The 18,697-nt window shown below is 41.7% G+C and overlaps 1 protein-coding gene across 3 annotated transcripts in view; it reads left to right on the top strand.

Moving 5' to 3' along the window:
* Positions 1-18,697, top strand: part of Shank3 (SH3 and multiple ankyrin repeat domains 3) — a 72,543-nt gene that overhangs the window by 10,622 nt on the left and 43,224 nt on the right. For all 3 annotated transcript variants that reach the window (XM_048353419.1, XM_048353403.1, XM_048353412.1), the window contains exon 12: positions 17,909-18,182. In XM_048353419.1, the coding sequence (XP_048209376.1) occupies positions 17,909-18,182 (274 nt within the window). The remainder of the gene's footprint in view (positions 1-17,908; positions 18,183-18,697) is intronic.

Genomic DNA, 18,697 nt, shown 5'->3' with positions numbered 1-18,697 from the left:
GTTAGGCACACTGTCCTTTAAAACTACAATGGGCATCTGTGACACCTCGTCCTGATATGGTCATCAGTTCTGCTGGCCACACACTTGCTCAGATGTCATACACTCACCAGATGCCCCTGTATGTAAGGTGATGCATTGTGAGATTTACTATGAACTCTCTTACCTCAGTTCTTCTTCTCAATAGTTCTTAAGGGTTGGGGATAGACAGGCTCATTTTATAGAGAAGGAAACCAAGTTTCAGATAAGTTAATGACAGAGCCTGACCATAGACCTGGGGATTCAGTCTTGTTATCCCTCCCTCCCCCCCTCCCCCAGCACATATGTATTCCAAGACACTCTCTGAGTGACAGTCATGAATCACCATGGCCCACCCCAGGTCTTTGAGTAGGCTCTGCTCACAGAAGCTTGAGGGAGCTCTTCCAATCAGTTCTTTTCCAACTTCCTTAGTGTGTGTGTGGGTTTGGTCACCCTTCAGAGGACAGGACACTTTCTCTCTCAGTGGTTACTTCCCCTTGTAGACCAATAAGCCTTTGGTAGGATGCTAGCCTGTCCAGTGAGTAACTGTACTTCCTGCCTGTGTCAGTAGGCCATGTTCTCTCATGCTCAGGCATGCTCCCATCTACGTGGGCACCATTCGTGCTTATGCGTATTCTTACTGACTTGCTATTCCCACATTGCTTTTGTTAAGTGTCATGGTGACATTACCCAAAGAGCTTGTTCAGTGTAGATTCTGACTAAGGGCCTGATCTGCACTGATCATCGGCTTGAGGTAGGATGTGAGTTTAGTGCTGCTCATTTTGGCACTACATTTTGTATAATAGGTATCTGGATGTGGCTTGGTAGATGGTGCCCACAGTCCAAATCCAGCCTAGAGCCTTTTGTTTATTTACTGATTTACTTATTTGTTGGTCATGGGGTTGAACCCAGGGCCCGAGTGCTATCCCTGAGCTCTTTTGCTCAAGGATAGTGCTCTACCCCTTTGAACCACAGTGCCACTTTTCAGTTTTTTTTTTTTTTTGGCCAGTCCTGGGCCTTGGACTCAGGGCCTGAGCACTGTCCCTGGCTTCTTCCCGCTCAAGGCTAGCACTCTGCCACTTGAGCCATAGCGCCGCTTCTGGCCATTTTCTGTATATGTGGTGCTGGGGAATCGAACCTAGGGCCTCGTGTATCCGAGGCAGGCACTCTTGCCACTAGGCTATATCCCCAGCCCACTTTTCAGTTTTTTGGTGATTAATTGGAGATAAGAATCTTACCGACTTTTATGCTTGGGTTGGCTTTGAACCTTGATTCTCAGGTCTCAGCCTCCTGAGTAGCTAGAATTACAAGTTTGAGCCATCAGTAGCTGGCTTATTTTTTTTGTTTTTAAATTGAGATATATGTATATATACGTGTATATGTGTGTGTGTATTTAACTGTTAACTGATGATCCAATAGCATTTCTTACATTCACAGTGCAGTGCAATAAATTTTATTGAATCCTTATTTTTATTGCCCCAAAAGAAAAAATCTCACATACATTAACCAATTATCCTGTATGCCTTCTCTCTTCCAGTTGTCTACTGTGAAGGCACTTTTCTGTCTCTGTGTATTTATCAATTCTTGATGTTTTATATAATTGTAATCATACAGTTTGACCCTTGGTGTTTGGTTTCTTTCACTTGTAAGTTTCTGAACTTCATCTCCTTGCAAAGTGTCATTCCTTCCTTCCTCTTTATGGCTGAATAATATTGGCTTGTCTGTATGCATGATGTTTTGTTTATCCATTCACTTGTTGATGGCTGTATGGGTTGCTTATACTTTTTGACTGTTGTGAATGTTGCTGTCATGAACATGTGTGTACCTGTTTCCAGTTTTTTGAGTGTACAGGGATGAAATTGGCAGCTGTTATGATAATTATGTTAGCTTTTGGCAGTTTACTGCTGAACTGTTTTCCTCATTTCACATCAGCATCACATGAGCTTCCACTTTTGTTACTTATATCTGATACTTATTATGTTTTTTTAATTGTAGCTTTCCTGCTGAGTATGTTGTGGCATCATTATAATTTTGGTTTGCATTTTTTTCTTCTTCTTTTTTTTTTTTTTTTTTGCTGGTTTTGGGGCTTGAACTGACTCAGCATCTGGGATCTGTCCCTGAGCCTCTTTGTGCTCAAGGCTAGCACTCTACTTGAGTCAATAGAGCCACACTTGAGCCACAGCACCACTTCTGGCTTTTTTGAGTAGTTTATTGAAGGTAGGAATCTTATAGGGACTTGTCTACCTGTGCTGGCTTCAAACCATAATCCTCAGATCTTAGCCTCCTGATTAGCTAGGATTCCAGGCATGAGCCACCTGTGCCTGGCTTTGGTTTGCATTTTTTAAATTTAATTTTATTGTCAAGGCAATGAACAGTGGGGTTACAGTTACATATGTAAGATGGTAGTGAGTACCTTTCTTATCATACTTGTTACCCCCTCCCTCATTTTTCTCCTACTTTCCCTCTCCCCATCCCCTTCCTCAGCATTTTCTTAATGCCTAATATTGTTGAGCATCTTGTGAGTTTATTGTTCATTTGTATATGTTTGGAGAAATGTCAAATCAGCCCATTTTTTAATTGAGTGGTGTGTTTTTTGTTATTATCGAGCTGTAAGAATTCATAAAGATTCCAAATATTAACCTTTTATTGGAAACATTTTCTCCTATTTAGTTGCACGTGTGTGTGTGTGTGTGTGTGTGTGTGTGTGTGTTGATGTGTTAGTGGTGTTTGAAATCAGGGCCTCAAGCTTGTCAGGAAGGTGCTCTACCATGTGAACCATGGCCCCAGTTCACACTGCATTTTATTTGTGTGATGCAGTGTACTGGGGACTGAATCAGTGCTTTTTGGTACAAACATACTTTCTGAGTGAATTAGTAAATACTCAGCCATCTTGATAATGTCCTTTGATATAGAAGTTTTTACTTTTATAAATACAGTGTATCTTTTTGGGGTGTGGTACTGGGACTTGAACATGTATTTTGCAGGGGAGGGGACTTGGACTCAGCTTTGTGCTCTCATTTGCACAGCTGTCACTCTACCATTAAAGCTTTACTTTCAGTCCTGCTTTTTTTTTCCCTAATTAATTGGAGATGGAGTCTCTTGGACTTTCTTCCCTAGTTGGCTTCAAACCATACAGTCTTCTAGATTTCAGGTGTGTGCCATCAAAGTCCAGAAGGTTCTTTAAAAAAAAAATATTTTAGGTGTGAACCATCAAAGCCCAGAAGGTTCTTTTTTTTTTTTTTTTTTTCCTGGTCATGGGGCTTGAACTCAGGGCCTGGGTGCTGTCCCTGAGCTCTTCAGCTCAAGGCTAGCATTCTACCACTTGAGCCACAGTGCCACTTTTAGGGTTTTTTTTTTAGTGGTTAATTGGAGATACGAGTCTCACGGACTTTCCTGCTTGGGCTGGCTCTGAACCACATCCTCAAATCTCAGCTCCTGCGTAGCTAGGATTACAGGTGTAAGCCACCAACGCCCTGCTTTTTTTTTTTTTTTTTAAACAAACAGGGTCCTACTATGTTATTCCAGGTTGGCCTCAAACTTGAGATTCTGCTGCTGCAGCCTCCTGAGTTCCTGAGTGCTGGAATTATAGGCATGTACCACTGTGCCCTATTCTGTTTGTTGCCCAGGCTGGTCTTGAACTTTGGGTTCAAGTGATTCTCCTGCTTCAGCCTTCTGAGTAGCTGAGGTGTGCATATGAATATATATATATATATGCATGAATGTATTTATATTTATTGTTGTTACTAAGTAGTTGTACAAAGGGATTACAATTCCATAAGTCAGGTTATGAGTGCAATGTTTCTTGGTCAGTGTCACCACTTTCTTTGTTCTCTCCCATTTTCTTCTTCCCATCCCTATCCTCAATTATATAATTCATTTTTTACTTAATGTACCTTGAATATAATGACTGCATTGCTCATACTTTCTCCCTTCATTTTCTTTTTTTTCTTTTTCTTTTTTTGCCAGTCCTGAGGCTTGAACTCAGGGCCTGAGCACTGTCCCTGGCTTCTTTTTGCTCAAGGCTAGCAGTCTGCCAACTTGAGCCACAGCGCCACTTCTGGCCTTTTCTATATATGTGATGCTGAGGAATCAAACCCTGGGTTTCATGTATACAAGGCAAGTACTCTTGCCACTAGGCCATATTCCCAGCCCCTCTCTTCATTTTATATATCTTTTAATTGATCTTTCTTTTGATGTCATATCTAATAATCCATTACCAAATATCTCAGGTGATAGGGCTTACCTTTTCTTGATAAAAATCCACACTTTTAAACTTTAGAGTTTGAGTATTCTACATCTCATGAATGAGGGCAGCCCTTGCTGGGAGAGGGAAGAGGGAATACTTTGAATTTTTATTTTATGAACATGTATTGGTTGTACAAAGAGGGTTTTATTGTGACATTTTCACATATTTATACAGTGTATTCCAATCAATCTCACCCCTTCTATCACTCTTCTTTTCCCCCCTTCACTTCTTAAAACAATTTCAACCTGTTTTATTCTTTTCTCATATATGCACATAAAATATTTCCACTGTATTCATCATCATTCACTGGCCTAGTTAGCCTGACCAGCTCCTGCTGGTACTCGCTTTCCTAACACAGCTTGTCTCTTGTTGTTCCCCATACCCTCAACCTTGTTGACTCACAGCTTTCTTTCTTTTTCTTCTTTCTTTTTTTTTTTTTTTTTTTTTTTTTTTTGCCAGTCCTGGGCCTTGGACTCAGGGCTTGAGCACTGTCCCTGGCTTCTTTTTGCTCATGGCTAGCACTCTGCCACTTGAGCCCCAGCGCCACTTCTGGCCATTTTCTATATATGTGGTGCTAGGGAATTGAACCCAGGGCTTCATGTATACGAGGCAAGCACTCTTGTCACTAGGCTATATTCCCAGCCCATTGAGATTCTTTTTTATTGTTAATTTAAAAAAGTATTTTAAGTACTTATGCAAAGGGGTTTCAGTTTGTCATACCAATTTATGAGTTCCACATCACTGAAATTTGTTTTTTTGTTTTTGCCAGTCCTGGGCCTTGGACTCAGGGCCTGAGCACTGTCCCTGGCTTCTTTTTGCTCAAGGCTAGCCCTCTGCCACTTGAGCTGCAGCGCCACTTCTGGCCATTTTCTGTATATGTGGTGCTGGGGAATCGAACCGAGGGCTTCATGTATACAAGGCAAGCACTCTTGCCACTAGGCCATATCCCCAGCCCCTGAAATTTGTATTCATGTATACTTGCAATGTATTACAAAAGTATTCACATTTGATCTTTTTCCTTTTAAGAGAGGAAATATTTGTCTGTCTTATCTATCTGTCTGTATGTCTATCCGTGCAGTTATGCATGCATGCCAGTAGGACTCAGAGCTTGTGCTTTTGTTTGGCTTTTTTGCTCAAGGCTGGCATTCTACCACTTGAGCTACAGGTTTTTGCTGGTTAACTGATAATAAGAATCTCTTAGGCTTTTCTGGTTGGGCTAGCTTCAGACCTCAGTCCTCAATTCTCAGCCTCCTGAATAGAAATGAGCCAAGGGCTCAGGTTTTTTTCCCCCCCTGGTCCTTGGGTTTGAACTCAGGGCCTAGGTGCTATCCCTGAGCCTCCTTTTGTGCTCAAGGCTGGTGCTCAAGGGCTCAAGTTTTTTTTTTTTTTTTTTTTTGGCCAGTCGTGGGCCTTGGACTCAGGGCCTGAGCACTGTCCCTGGCTTCTTCCCGCTCAAGGCTAGCACTCTGCTACTTGAGCCACAGTGCCGCTTCTGGCCGTTTTCTGTATATGTGGTGCTGGGGAATCGAACCTAGGGCCTCGTGTATCCGAGGCAGGCACTCTTGCCACTAGGCTATATCCCCAGCCCTCAAGGGCTCAAGTTTTGAGGAGGGGAAACTTTAATGAAATATTTGAAGAAACAAAGTAAGAAAAACAATGATTGGTTAGAAGATAGTTGAGTTTCTTATTTGTGCAGTTTCTAGTTTTGGTTTACTGCTTACTTTGGGATTTTGTTTCTGCAGTAAGAATTTAGTTCTAGAGCTACTCCCATTAAGTAGCATCTCAATTAGATTAAAAACTACAACAACAACAAAAACCCTACCCCTTTTGGCCAGCCTCTCATTTATGTAAGATTGACCAAAACTTTAGAATAAGTGTCACCCTTGTAACTGGTGTCTTTGTATCAGAAGTAAAATTCATAAGTCCTGCTGTCAGGCTTGTTGAAGAAAGATACTTTTGTTTATTTCGCCTTTGCTACAATAATCATATAAAACCATGGATGGCTGCAGACATACTTTAAGACCTTGAGAGACAGTGGCCACTGGAGATGTGGCAAAGTTCACTGGCAGGATAACACCCAGAGCCTGAAATACCTTTCTCAGCTCTGGTCTCCACTAACCAACACATCTAACATATTTATGGAACAAAACAAAAGCAAGAGTCAATGACTAAAACAAACTGTAAATTAGTTTCCGAGTTCACAGGGAAGTTAATCAGAATTTCTATGTTTAAGCTTAAAGCATATTCATGGGCTTGTAGCTTGATGGATAGCTGACTTCTGGTAGCCTATACTCAGGTGTGATGCTTGCTATCTTCTGAAACTGCATCAAGGTATCCATCTCTAGCTTTGGGATTTCAGGAATAGAGCAGTTCCCCCCCCCCCCTTGGGCAGGTCCTAGGGCCTGAACTCAGGTCCTAGGTGTTGTCCCTGAGTGGTTTTTTTTCCCTCCTCAAGACTAGTGCTTTACCACTTGAGCCCCAGGTTCACTTATACCTTTTTGGTAGTTTATTGGAGATAAGTGCCTCATGGAGTTTCCTACCCAAGTTGTCTTCCAACTGTGAGCTTTATGATCCACCATGCCTGGCTTTGTTTGTTTGTGGTGTTGGTCCTTGTGTTTAAACTTAGACTGTGGGTGTTGTCCCTGAGTTGTTTTTTTTTTTTTGGGGGGGGGGGTGCCTGTCCTAGGGTTTGAACTCAGGGTCTGGGGGCTGTCCCTGAGCTTTTTTGTTCAAGTCTACTACTCTATCACTTGGCACAGCCCTACTTACAGCTTCTTCTTCTTCTTCTTCTTTTTTTTTTTGGTGCCAGTCCTGGGGGGTATGGGACTCAGGGCCTGAGCACTGCTGGCTTCTTTTTGCTCAAGGCAAGTATTCTACCTGTTGAGCCACAGCGCCACTTCTGGCTTTTTCTGTGTATATGGTGCTCATGAATCGAATGAAGGGCTTCCTGCATGCTAGGCAAGCACTCTACCACAAAGTCACATTCCCAGTCCCTCCCCACGCCCCACCCGCCTTTTTGGTAGTTAATTGGAAATAAGAGTCTCATGGGCTTTTCTGTTCTGGCTTTGATCCAAGATTCTTAGATTTCAGTCTCCCGAGTAGCTAAGATTACAGGCATGAGACATCAGCACCGTGGCTAGAACAGGGTTTTTATTGCTGTTTGTTTGTTTTTTTTAATCATTTGTTTTTAGTACTGGGTTTGAATTCAGGATGTTGAGCTTGCTAAACAGGTGCTTTGACATTTGAGATGTGCCAACAAGCCCATGTTTTGCTTTGGTCATTTTATTTAATAGGGCCTTGCATTTTTGTCTGGGGATAATCTCATACTGTAATCTTCCTATATCTAGGTTATGGATGGGGGTGGGGGTCTTGCTAACTTTTTGCCTGAGCTGGCCTTGAACCACAATCCTCCTAATTTCTACCTCTTGAGTACTGGAATTACAGGTATGCTCCACCTCACCTGCTGTAGAATGGTTCTTTTTTTTAATTTTTGGCCAGTCCTGGGGCTGGGACTCAGGGCCTGAGCACTGTGTAGAATGGTTCTTGATCTTAGTGATTCCAAGTTCGAAAGAGTGAGAAAATGTGATTACAAGACTCTATCCAGTCTAGCAGATAATAGAATTTCAAATATTGAGCAGAACAGCGGTCTAATAACAATATACTATAATTTTCTCCTGAAGCAAAGTTTTCATCTATGGTCTTCTCAGTATGCTTTTGGACAATAGTGGGTTTATTTTTATTTAGGTAATTAAATTGTGATGTATTGGGGCTTGAACTCAGAGTCTCATGCTCTTGCTTAGCTCCAGCCTGAGCAAGAAAGTCCATGAGACTTTTTTTTCCAGTCCTGGGACTTGAACTCAGGGCCTAGGCACTGTCCCTGAGCTTCTTTTGCTCAAGGCTAGCACTTGAACCACAGTACCATTTCTGGCCTTTTCTGTTTATGTGGTACTGAGGAATCAAATCCAGGGCTTCATACATTCTAGGCAAACACTCTGCCACTGAGCCACATTCTTAGCCCATTGCTTAGGTTTTTTTTTTTTTTTTCTTAAGTCTGACATTCTACCACTTGAACCACACTTCCACTTCTAGCTCTTTGGTAGTGAATTGGAGATAAGTGACTTCATTGACATTTTTGCCTAGGCTAGTTTTGAACCTCTGTCCTTAGAAACTTCCTGAGTAGCTTGGATCGTCCTGCCTCTTCCTCCCTTATAGTTGAGGTTACAGGCACATATCACCATACTTGATTTGATTTTTACATAAGGTCAAGATAACTTTTTTTTTTTTTGCCTAGATTCAAACTGCAGTACTATTATCAGGCTGCTCCCTTTGTGGTAGTTATCCTTATATTTTTACCAGATGGTCAGGGTAATTGGCTTGAGACATGCACAAGAATGTAGTTTTATGAAAGTAGGCCTGCTATTTACACAAATGCAGAGAAAGAAAGCAATAGACCATATGGGATCTCGAAAACTTGATTTGGTTAGCATTTTACAAATCACCAGTTTCTGCATTGCTTGTTGCTTTGGTTTTTAATTGTTTTTATTGATATTATAAAGGTGATGTGTAGAGGTGTTAGTTTTGCTTTGTGTGTGTGTATATGTGTGTTTGTGTGTGTGTGTACTGGTATTGGGGCTTGAACTGAGGCTCTTGAGCTATCACTTACTTAGCTTTTTTGTTCTGTGCTCACTTTAGCTGCATCTCAACTTCTGACTTTTTTTCTGATTAATTGAAGATAAGAGTCTTCTCTTAGGTGGTCCTGTTCAGGCTAGTTTTGAGCTGGAGGATCTTTGGATCTTAACCTCTTGTGTAGCTAGGATTACAGGTTTGAGCAATCAGTGCTACATCTTTCTTTTTTTCCTTAAAAGGAAGGGTGTGACTATGATGCCCAGGTTGGCCCAGAATTCCTGGGCTTTCACCTCCAGAGGAAAAGCATTTTTTGGTTTATAGCTGACTGCAAATGCTTTTGGGGAAGAATGAAAACAATAACTATGGATAACAGAACTGAAAAGGACCATGGTTAAATTCTGGTGATGCAGTTGGCAAGGAAATGTGATTGTTCTTTGTCATACACACATTTCTACATAACTGGAGTTATGACTGATAGCATTATACCAAGACATCAGATTTCTAGGAATTTCACACAATTTTCTACACTCTTACCAATAGCACACCTATAAATATAACTTGAGGATTTAGGAGCCAGGGTGTGTGATTAAAATAGTATCCTAATACAGATGACACAAAGTACACTTTTATGTGTTTGTACACTTGAGCCACAGTTCCACTTCTAGCTTTTTGGTGGTTAATTAGAGATAAGATATCACTTAAGCCATGCCTTCGGTCTAGCATTTTTCTGGTTAATTGAAGATAGGGTTTTTAGAATTTTCTGCCCTTGGCTTTGAAACCTGATTGTCAGTCCAGGTCTCAGCCTCTTAAGTAGGTAGGATAACAGATGATAGCTATTAGCACCCAGCTATGAAATTTATCTGATGAAATTTAAATTTAAACCCTGTTTCATAGTCTACTTAATTTTTATTTGCCATATATTAGTTTTTTTTTTTTTTGGCCAGTCCTGGGCCTTGGACTCAGGGCCTGAGCACTGTCCCTGGCTTCTTCCCGCTCAAGGCTAGCACTCTGCCACTTGAGCCACAGCGCCGCTTCTGGCCGTTTTCTGTATATGTGGTGCTGGGGAATCGAACCTAGGGCCTCGTGTATCCGAGGCAGGCACTCTTGCCACTAGGCTATATCCCCAGCCCCCCATATATTAGTTTTAACAAGGGGAGTTCATTGTGATATTTTCACACCTGCATATAATATATACTAATCAATATTACCCCCTCTTATAACTCTGTTATTTCCTCTTCCTGAAATAATTTCATTGTTTTATTTTCATATATACAGACAAACATGTGATTTGATTACACATGAGCTCTGAGTGGAACAAGTAATTTTATTTGGACAGGAACACTTATAATCATTGCTTTGAGCTCAGGATTTTGATGGAAATCTAAAAAGTGCTACAAAGCATACCTTGGAGCTGAGTCATGACACATGCCTATAATTCTAGCCTGAAAATTCAGAGCAGTGAATCCTAAGTTTGAGGCAAGTGTGGGTTGTTGAGCAAGACTTGATCTTAGAAACCAAACAAAATAAAAACAGTTTGGGCTCCAAAGGTAAAGTTTACTTATTTCTCTAGAAAAGTACAAGCTTTGAGATCAAATCCCAGGCATTGATTCAAATAACCCATTAATTTCTTTCTTTTTTTTTTTTGTCGGCGGTGGGGCTTGAACTCTGGGCCTGGGCTCTGTCCCTGAGCTCTTCAGCTCAAGGCTAACACTCTGCCACTTGGGCCACAGTGCCACTTCCTAACCCATTAATTTCTGCCTGCCTGGAACTTTCCTCCTGAGATCTTTCATAAACTTAGACACCTGAAGCTTCTCTGCAGACCAGGCTAGTTTTTTTTTTTTTTTTTAAATCACAACTTCTGAACCCAGTATAGATTAAAAAAAAAAAAAAGCTCTAACCCAGAGAATTTCACACAAATTTTAGAACCTAGAGATTCTACTAGTGCTGGTCTTCAGCTACAGGGAAGTAGTAGGAAGCACCAAGGGCTCATCAGGTTCTTGTTCTGCGCGCTTGCGCGCTCTCTCTCTCTCCCGGCCCCCCCCCTTCTCCTCCTCCTCTCTTTCTCCTAGGATTTGAACTCTGGGCTTTGTGCTCACTAGGCTGACGCTCACATCCTCAGCTCTTTTTTGCTTTAGTTTAGTTTTTTCAGATAGGGTCTGTGTTTGTGTCCATTGCAGGTCTCAGATTTGATTCTCCTACCTGTGCCTCCCACATGACTGTGTGTGTGTGTGTGTGTGTGTGTGTGTGTATGCATATGTGTATATGTGTGTGTGTGCACGTGCATACTTGTATACCTATTTTGGGGTTTGAACTCAGGGCCTGGGCCCTGTTCCTGAGTTTGTTTTTTCGCTCAAGGCTAGTGCTGTACTATTTGAGTCATAGCTCTACATCTGACTTTCTGGAGTGGTTAATTGGAGATAAAAGTCTCATGGACTCTCCTGCTTGGGCTGGCTGCAAACCTTGATCCTCAGATTTCAGCCTCCTGAGTTGCTGGGATGACAGGAGTGCACCATCAACTTCCATGAAGCATTGAGTGCAGGTTTGAATCACCAGGCCTTGCTTGGACACAATGGGAGATCTCATCACCTTTTTTTTTTTGTCAGTTGTAGGGCTTGAACTCAGGGCCTGGGCACCGTCCCTGAGCCTCTTTGTACTCAAGATTAGGGCTCTACCATTTGAGCCACAGCAACACTGAGATCATTAACTTTTTGCTGAGGCTAGCCTCTAACTGTAATCATCTTCTGCCTTTTGAGTAGTTGTGATTATAGGCATGTAGCACCAGGGCTGACCATATGTATTATTATTCATATGCTGGTACCTTTTTCTTTTTCTGGTGGTCTTAGGGATTGAGTCCACATACTTACACATGCTAGGCAAGTGAGCTTTATACTAGCCCATGTATGATTTTGATTCCTGTAGCTCTGTAGTAAGTTTTGAAATGGGAAGGGGTTGAATCCTTTAATTTTCTTTCTTTTGATATTGTTTTGGTAAACTGAACCCCTTTACAATTTCATATGGAGTTGAGGATTACTTGTTTGTTTTGTAAAAACAGAATGTGAGCCGGGCATGGTAGTATATATCTCTTATCTCAATGTTCAGAAAATTGATGCAAGAAGAGGCAATTTTGCCAGCCTAAAATGTACTGTCTCATAAAAATAGCAAACAAAACAGCTTGTCCTGGGGCTTGAACTCGGGGTCTGAGCACTGTCCCTCACTTCTTTTTGCTCAAGGCTAGCACTCTACTACTTGAGCCACAGCGCCACTTCTGGCCTTTTCTGTGTATGTGGTGCTGAGGAATCAAACCTAGGGCTTCATGTATGCAAGGAAAGCACTCTACCACTAGGCCATAAGTAGTCTACCACATGAGTAATGCCACCACCCTCCCAGCCCTTTTGCTTTTAACTTATTCTTCAGATTGCATTTCATACTAACTTTTCCCAGGCTGGCCTCTGAGATCCTCCTGCCTCTACCTGAGTAGCTAGGAATCCAGATGAGGATTACTGTTTTAACAATATTGTAGTTAATGGATGTAGGGTGACCTTCCATTTATTTAGATCTCCTTTAAGCAACATTTTGTCATTTTCAGTATACAAATCTTTTCACTTCTTTTGAGTTTGGGGGCGTTCTTTTGAATGTTAATATTAATGGGATTACCTTCTTGCTTTACTATTTTTGGATTGTTTTATTGCCAGAAACATAGTTAACATTTGAACATTGATTTTATATCTAATAACGTTGCCAAATTAACTCTCCTGGTAGATTCTTGTGTGTGGGGTGTTTCTATATATAGGCTCCTGTGTTCTACAAGTATAGATAGGTTTACATCTTTCTTCCCAATCTGGATGCCTTTCATTTGTTTTCCTTGCCTAATTGCTCAAGCTAGAATTTCTAATGCAATGTTCAATAGCAGTATTGAAAATGGGCATTCTTGCTGGGTGTACTCAGGATGCTGAGGCCTGAGGATGGCCATTCAAAGCCAACCCAGACAGAAAAGTCCAGGAGACTCTTATCTCCAATTAACCACCAGAAAACCGGAAGTGGAGCTGTGGCTAAAGTGGTAGAGCACTAGCCTCAAGCAAAAAGATCTCAGGGACAGTTGCCAGGCCCTGAGTTCAAGCCCCATGTCTGGCAAAAAGCAAAGAAAAAAGAAATGGACATTCTTCCCTTGCTCCTGATCTTAGAGAAAAGTTTTCAACATTTTACCACTGGGTGTGATGTTAAATTTAAATTAACATCCTTTATATTGAATAAGCTTACTTATACTACTAATTTTTGAATGTTTTTTGTCATGAAAAGAATTGGATTATGGAAAATACTTTTTTCTGCATCAACTGAAATTATCATTGTATTTTTTTCTCCTTTCTTCTACTGTTGTGGTATATTATATTGATTATAGTGATTTCTAGATTTCTCCTTATGTAATGCCCTTATATGTCCTTGGCATCAAAATAATAGTGTCCTCATAGAGTAAGTTAGGAAGTGCTCCCATCATTTCCAGTATCTTAGCTAAGAAGGGCTAATATGTTAGTAGAATGCACAGTGGTGCCATCTGGTGGTAGGCAGTTTCCTTTCTTACAGTATTGGAGCTTAAACTCAGAGCGCCCCCCCCCCCCCCCCCAGGAGGACTCAGGGCTGGTGATCTACCACTTTTTTTTTTTTTTTTTTTTTTTGCCATTCCTGGGGCTTGAAATCAGGGCCTGGGCACTGTCCCTGAACTTCTTTTGTTCAAGGCTAGCACTCTACCACTTGAGCCACAGTGCCATTTCTGCCTTTTTTTTTTTTTTTTCTGTTTGTATGGTATTGAGGAATCAAACCCAGGGCTTCATACATGCTAGACAAGCACTCTACCACTAAGCCACATTTGCAGCCTGGTGCTCTACCACTTGAACCACACCTCCAGTTCCAGATTTTTGCTTAATTGGAGATGGAGGTGTTTCTACCCTGGGTAGCTTCAAACTGAGGTTGTTCCAGGTCTCAGCTTCCTTAGTAGCTGGGATTACAGTTGTGAGCTACCAAAAAATGGTAGTTTGTGCTTTCTGAATCTGTTTTTGATTGGTTTACATTTATTTAGACTTTCTATTTCTTTATGAGTCAATTTTGTTTATTGATAATTTTCTAGGAATTTATCTGTCTCATCTACCTAATTTGTTTTGTTTGTATACAGTTGTTTGTTATATTGTCTTATAGTCCTTTTTGTTTCTGAAAGAGATAAATTTAGGTAGTAAAAAATTAGGTAGTAATTAGACATTTGGGCAGTAATGCTACAAATGTCATTTCTGATTTTATCTGTTTCTAAACTATCTTTTTTCTTAGTATAGTTAAAAGTTTGTCAATTTTGTTGATATTTAAAAAAATATAGAGTTGGGGATTTATTTAGCTCAGTGAAAAAGTGCTTGCCTACCAAGTACAAGGCCCTACAAGGCCCTACAAAGCCCTGAAGTTTGGTCCTCAGCACCACAATAAATAAACAAACAAATCCAGCTGTTCATCTCATTGATTCTCTGTTTTTTGATTTTCTTTTCTTTTTTTTTTTTTTAACCTTCCTACCTTTTGTTGACTCTTCTTTCTCTTGTTTCTTAAGTTATATAATTAGGTTTTCTTTTTTTCCTTCCTTCCTTTTTTTTTTTTTAACTAGTCCTTGGATTTGGACTCAGGGCCTGAGCATTGTCCCTGGCTTCTTTTTGCTCAAGGCTAGCACTCTGCTTCTTAGCCACAGCGCTACTTCCGGCTTTTTCTATATATGTGATGCTGAGGAATCGAACCCAGGGCTACGTGCATGCTAGGCAAGCACTCCATACCACTAAGCCACATTCCCAGCTCCTACAGTTAGGTTTTCTATCTATCTGTTTATATATTTTTTGGGCTGCTGGAGAGTGAACCTAGAACATTGTATGTGCTGGGACTCTAGCACTGAGCTATATGTTTAGCCTCTTGCTTCTTTTTCAGTTTAGGTTTTTTTTTTATGTTTTTTTTTTTTTTTTTTTTACCAGTCCTGGGGCTTGGACTCAGGGCCTGAGCACTGTCCCTGGCTTCTTCTTGCTCAAGGCTAGCACTCTGCCACTTGAGCCACAGCGCCACTTCTGGCCATTTTCTGTATATGTGGTGCTGGGGAATCGAACCTAGGGCCTCATGTATACGAGGCAAGCACTCTTGCCACTAGGCCATATCCCCAGCCCCTCAGTTTAGGTTTTGTTTTGTTCTGTGCCAGTTCTGGTGCTTGAACTCAAAGCCTGAGCTCTGTCCCTGAGATTTTTTTTGCCTTCTCAAGGCTGACATACTACCACTTGAGCCACAGTGCCACTTCCAGCCTGTTTCTTTTTTTGTGTAGGTATTCATAGCTAGGACTGCTTTGCTTCATATCACAACTTTTTTTATGCTATATTTTTGTTATTTGCCTCCGGGTAATCAGTTTCTTTGTGATTTTTTTTTTTTAATACATGAACTTGCTTAAGAGTATGGTGCTTAATTTCCACACATGTGAGTTTTCTACCTTTTCTCTGTTCTTGATTTTTTTTTTTTTTTTGGTTGATTGTGGGGCTTGAACTCAGGGCCTGGGCACTGTTCCTGAGCCTCTTTGTGCTCAAGGCTAATGCTCTACCACTGCCACAGAACCACTTCCAGGTTTTAAGAGGTCAACTGTAGATAAGATTCTCATGAGAACTTTTCTGCCTGGGCTGGCTTCTAACCTACCCTCATATCTCAGCTTCTTGAGTAGCTAGGAATCTGAGCATGAGCCTCCGGTGCTTGGGCTTGATTTTTTTTTTTTTTTTTTTTTGCCAGTCCTGGGCTTTGGACTCAGGGCCTGAGCACTGCCCCTGGCCTCTTCTTGCTCAAGGCTAGCACTCTGCCACTTGAGCCACAGCGCCCCCTCTGGCCGTTTTCCATATATGTGGTGCTGGGGAATCGAACTGAGAGCTTCATGTATAGGAGGTAAGCATTCTTGCCACTAGGCCATACTCCCAGCCCCTGAATTTTTTTTTTAAGCTTCATCTCATTGTGCTTAAAGAGAAGATACTTTGTATGGTTTCAGTCTTTTAAAATTTATTGAGACTTACTTTGTGGCAAAAATATGGTTTATGTGGAGAATGTTACAGTGTACTTAAGAATTCTCCATAATACTCTGCTGCACTTGGGTCAAATGGCTTAGGTGTATCTCTTAGATCTAATCATTTTATGCCTCCGATGTTTTTGTTCATAAGTGTAGATATTCTTTGTTTTTTTTTTTTTTTTGGCTAGTCCAGGGGGCTTGAACTCAGGGCCTGAGCACTGTCCTTGGCTTCTTTTTGCTCAAGGCTAGCACTCTGCCACTTGAGCCACAGCGCCACTTCTGGCCGTTTTCTATGTATGTGGTGCTGGGGAATCGAACCAATGGCGTCATGTATACGAGGCAAGCACTCTTACCACTAGGCCATATTCCCAGCCCAAGTGTAGATATTCTATCCATTGTTAACAATGGGATATTGAAGTCTTCAGCTATTATTATTGTGGGACAGCTTATTTCTCTCTTCAATCATCGATTCATATATTTTAGTGTCCTTTGGTTTAGTGCATGTAATAATCATTAATTCTCTTGATAGGTCGACTCAGCAAAGTATCATATCCTCTGTGTCTTGTTCTATTTTTATTTTTATTATTAATTAATTAATTTATTTGCTTGCCAGTCCTGGGCCTTAGACTCAGTGCCTGAGCACTGTCCCTGGCTTCCTTTTGCTCAAGGCTAGCATTCTGTCACTTGAGCCACAGCGTTGCTTCTGGCCGTTTTCTATATATGTGGTACTGAGGAATTGAACCCAGGGCTTCATGTATACAAGGCAAGCACTCTTGCTACTAGGCCATATTCCGAGCCCACTATTTTTTATTTTGAGGTTTATTTTCTCTGATATCAATATTGACAGTTCTATTTTGTATACTGTTTACATGAGACATTTTTGAAAATGGTTTTAACTCCCAGCCTATTTATATAGTTTTGGAATCTAAAGTGATTCTTTTGTAAATAGCATATAGTTGGAACTGGGTCATATGTTTTATCTTGCCAATGGTTCGTTCATTCTCCTTTTCTTTCTCTTTCTTTTGGTATGGGTCATATATTTTATCTTGCCAGCTGTTTCTCTCTCCTTCCTGTCTTTCCCCTCCCCCCTCCCTCCCTTCCTCCCTCCCTCCCTCCCTTCCTCCCTCCTTTCTTTTTCTTTCTTTGTGTTTGTGTGTGTCCTGCAGCTTGAACTCAGGGCCTGGGTTCTGTCCTTGAGCTTCATTTGCTCAAGGCTGTCTACCACTTGAGCCACAGCTCCACTTCTGTTGTTTTTGGGTACTTAATTGGAGATAAGATTCTCACAGACTCTGTTGCCCAGGCCGGCTTTGAACTGTGATCCTCAGATCTCAGCCTTCTGAGTAACATTGCAGGCAGGATCCATTGGCATCCAGCCACTAACTGTTACTTAAATAAAGCTTTATTAAAACACAGACAGACCAGTTTGCGCATATATGTGTGTGTGTATATATATATATATATATATAATTTATGGCTATTTTCATGCTACTGTGGAGGAGTTGAGTCATGTTAATAAAGATTGTATGGCTTTCATAGCCTGAAATAGTTACTATCTGGTTTTCATAGGAGAAGTTTGCTGACCCTTGGTCTAGAATGTCTTTTTCTGTTTCCTTGACTGTAGTTTCCTTGAGTATAGTGTCACATTTCTGTAATTGAGTGAGATTTGTCACATGTAGACTGCTTTGGGTCTCTTGAAGCTTGTGAAATGGGCAGTTTTGGTAACAAATGTGGTATCCCCAAGGCCTTGGCTGGTCAGAAGAGGAAGCTAGGGTTGGAGTCAGTATGCCTGGGATTTGTTCCCTCATTAGTGATGTCATTCATAGAGCAGCCAACTGTCTTGATTTCCTTGCGACTAAGGCAGTTCTTAGAATATATGATTTTAGTGTTAAAATGTGGAAAGCTTAGATAACCTACCACAGTTGGTCAGTCACTCAAGTGGTCCTCAGAATCTCATTTGTGCCCCTCTATCCCAGTACCATTCAGGGAAACCCCCAGCTATGCGAAGCGGCGACGACTGGCTGGCTCCAGTGGCTTGGTCTCCCCTCGACCCCTGCAGCGCTCAGCCAGTGATATCAACCTGAAGGGTGAGGCACAGCCAGCAGCCTCTCCTGGGCCTTCGCTCCGCAGCCTCCCCCACCAGCTGCTGCTCCAGCGGCTACAGGAGGAGAAAGATCGAGACCGGGATGGTGAACAGGAGAATGACATCATTGGCCCCTCAGCAGGCAGGGGCAGCCAGAGCAAAATCAGGTAGGAGGAGGCTGGGAGGTCCTTGAAGGGTATGGGAGGGTAAAATGCCAGAAATTAAGCTGGCAGAGCCCAAACAAGGAAGCAAGGAGAGCTTGTTGTGCCTGGCACCTGTGCAGTGTTAGGTTGGTGTTTGAGGTTGTGGCATGACCAGGCCCTCAGAAGGGTTTCCTATATGTTGGGTGGGCATACCCACACTGATGTATGGTTGGAGGTAGGGTTTGCTCTGAGGACAGTGGGCAGCTGAGAGAGTTTTAGGGAGCAGGTGTGGTCTAACCTGTGATTAGAAAGCTCCTTGCCTTGTTAGAGCTAGTGGTGAGATAGAAGGGGATGCCTTTCAGTGAGGGCTCAACATATTGGCCTCACCCTAGCCCCAGTCTTATGTACCTACAGGACTCTACCCTTTACCCCCAAGCCCTAGCTCCCTGAGAAACCAGGGACATTTGAGGGACTTAGTTTCTCCAAAACTTAAGGGTAGGTAGGAGGCATGGATTGGAGCCTGTTAGTCTTAGTACGCT

Source organism: Perognathus longimembris, chromosome 1 (genome assembly GCF_023159225.1).
Source record: "Perognathus longimembris pacificus isolate PPM17 chromosome 1, ASM2315922v1, whole genome shotgun sequence".
In the NCBI taxonomy this organism is placed as follows: domain Eukaryota; kingdom Metazoa; phylum Chordata; class Mammalia; order Rodentia; family Heteromyidae; genus Perognathus; species Perognathus longimembris.
Note: the sequence above shows the minus strand (reverse complement) of the source record. Positions and strands in the feature narration are given on the sequence as shown.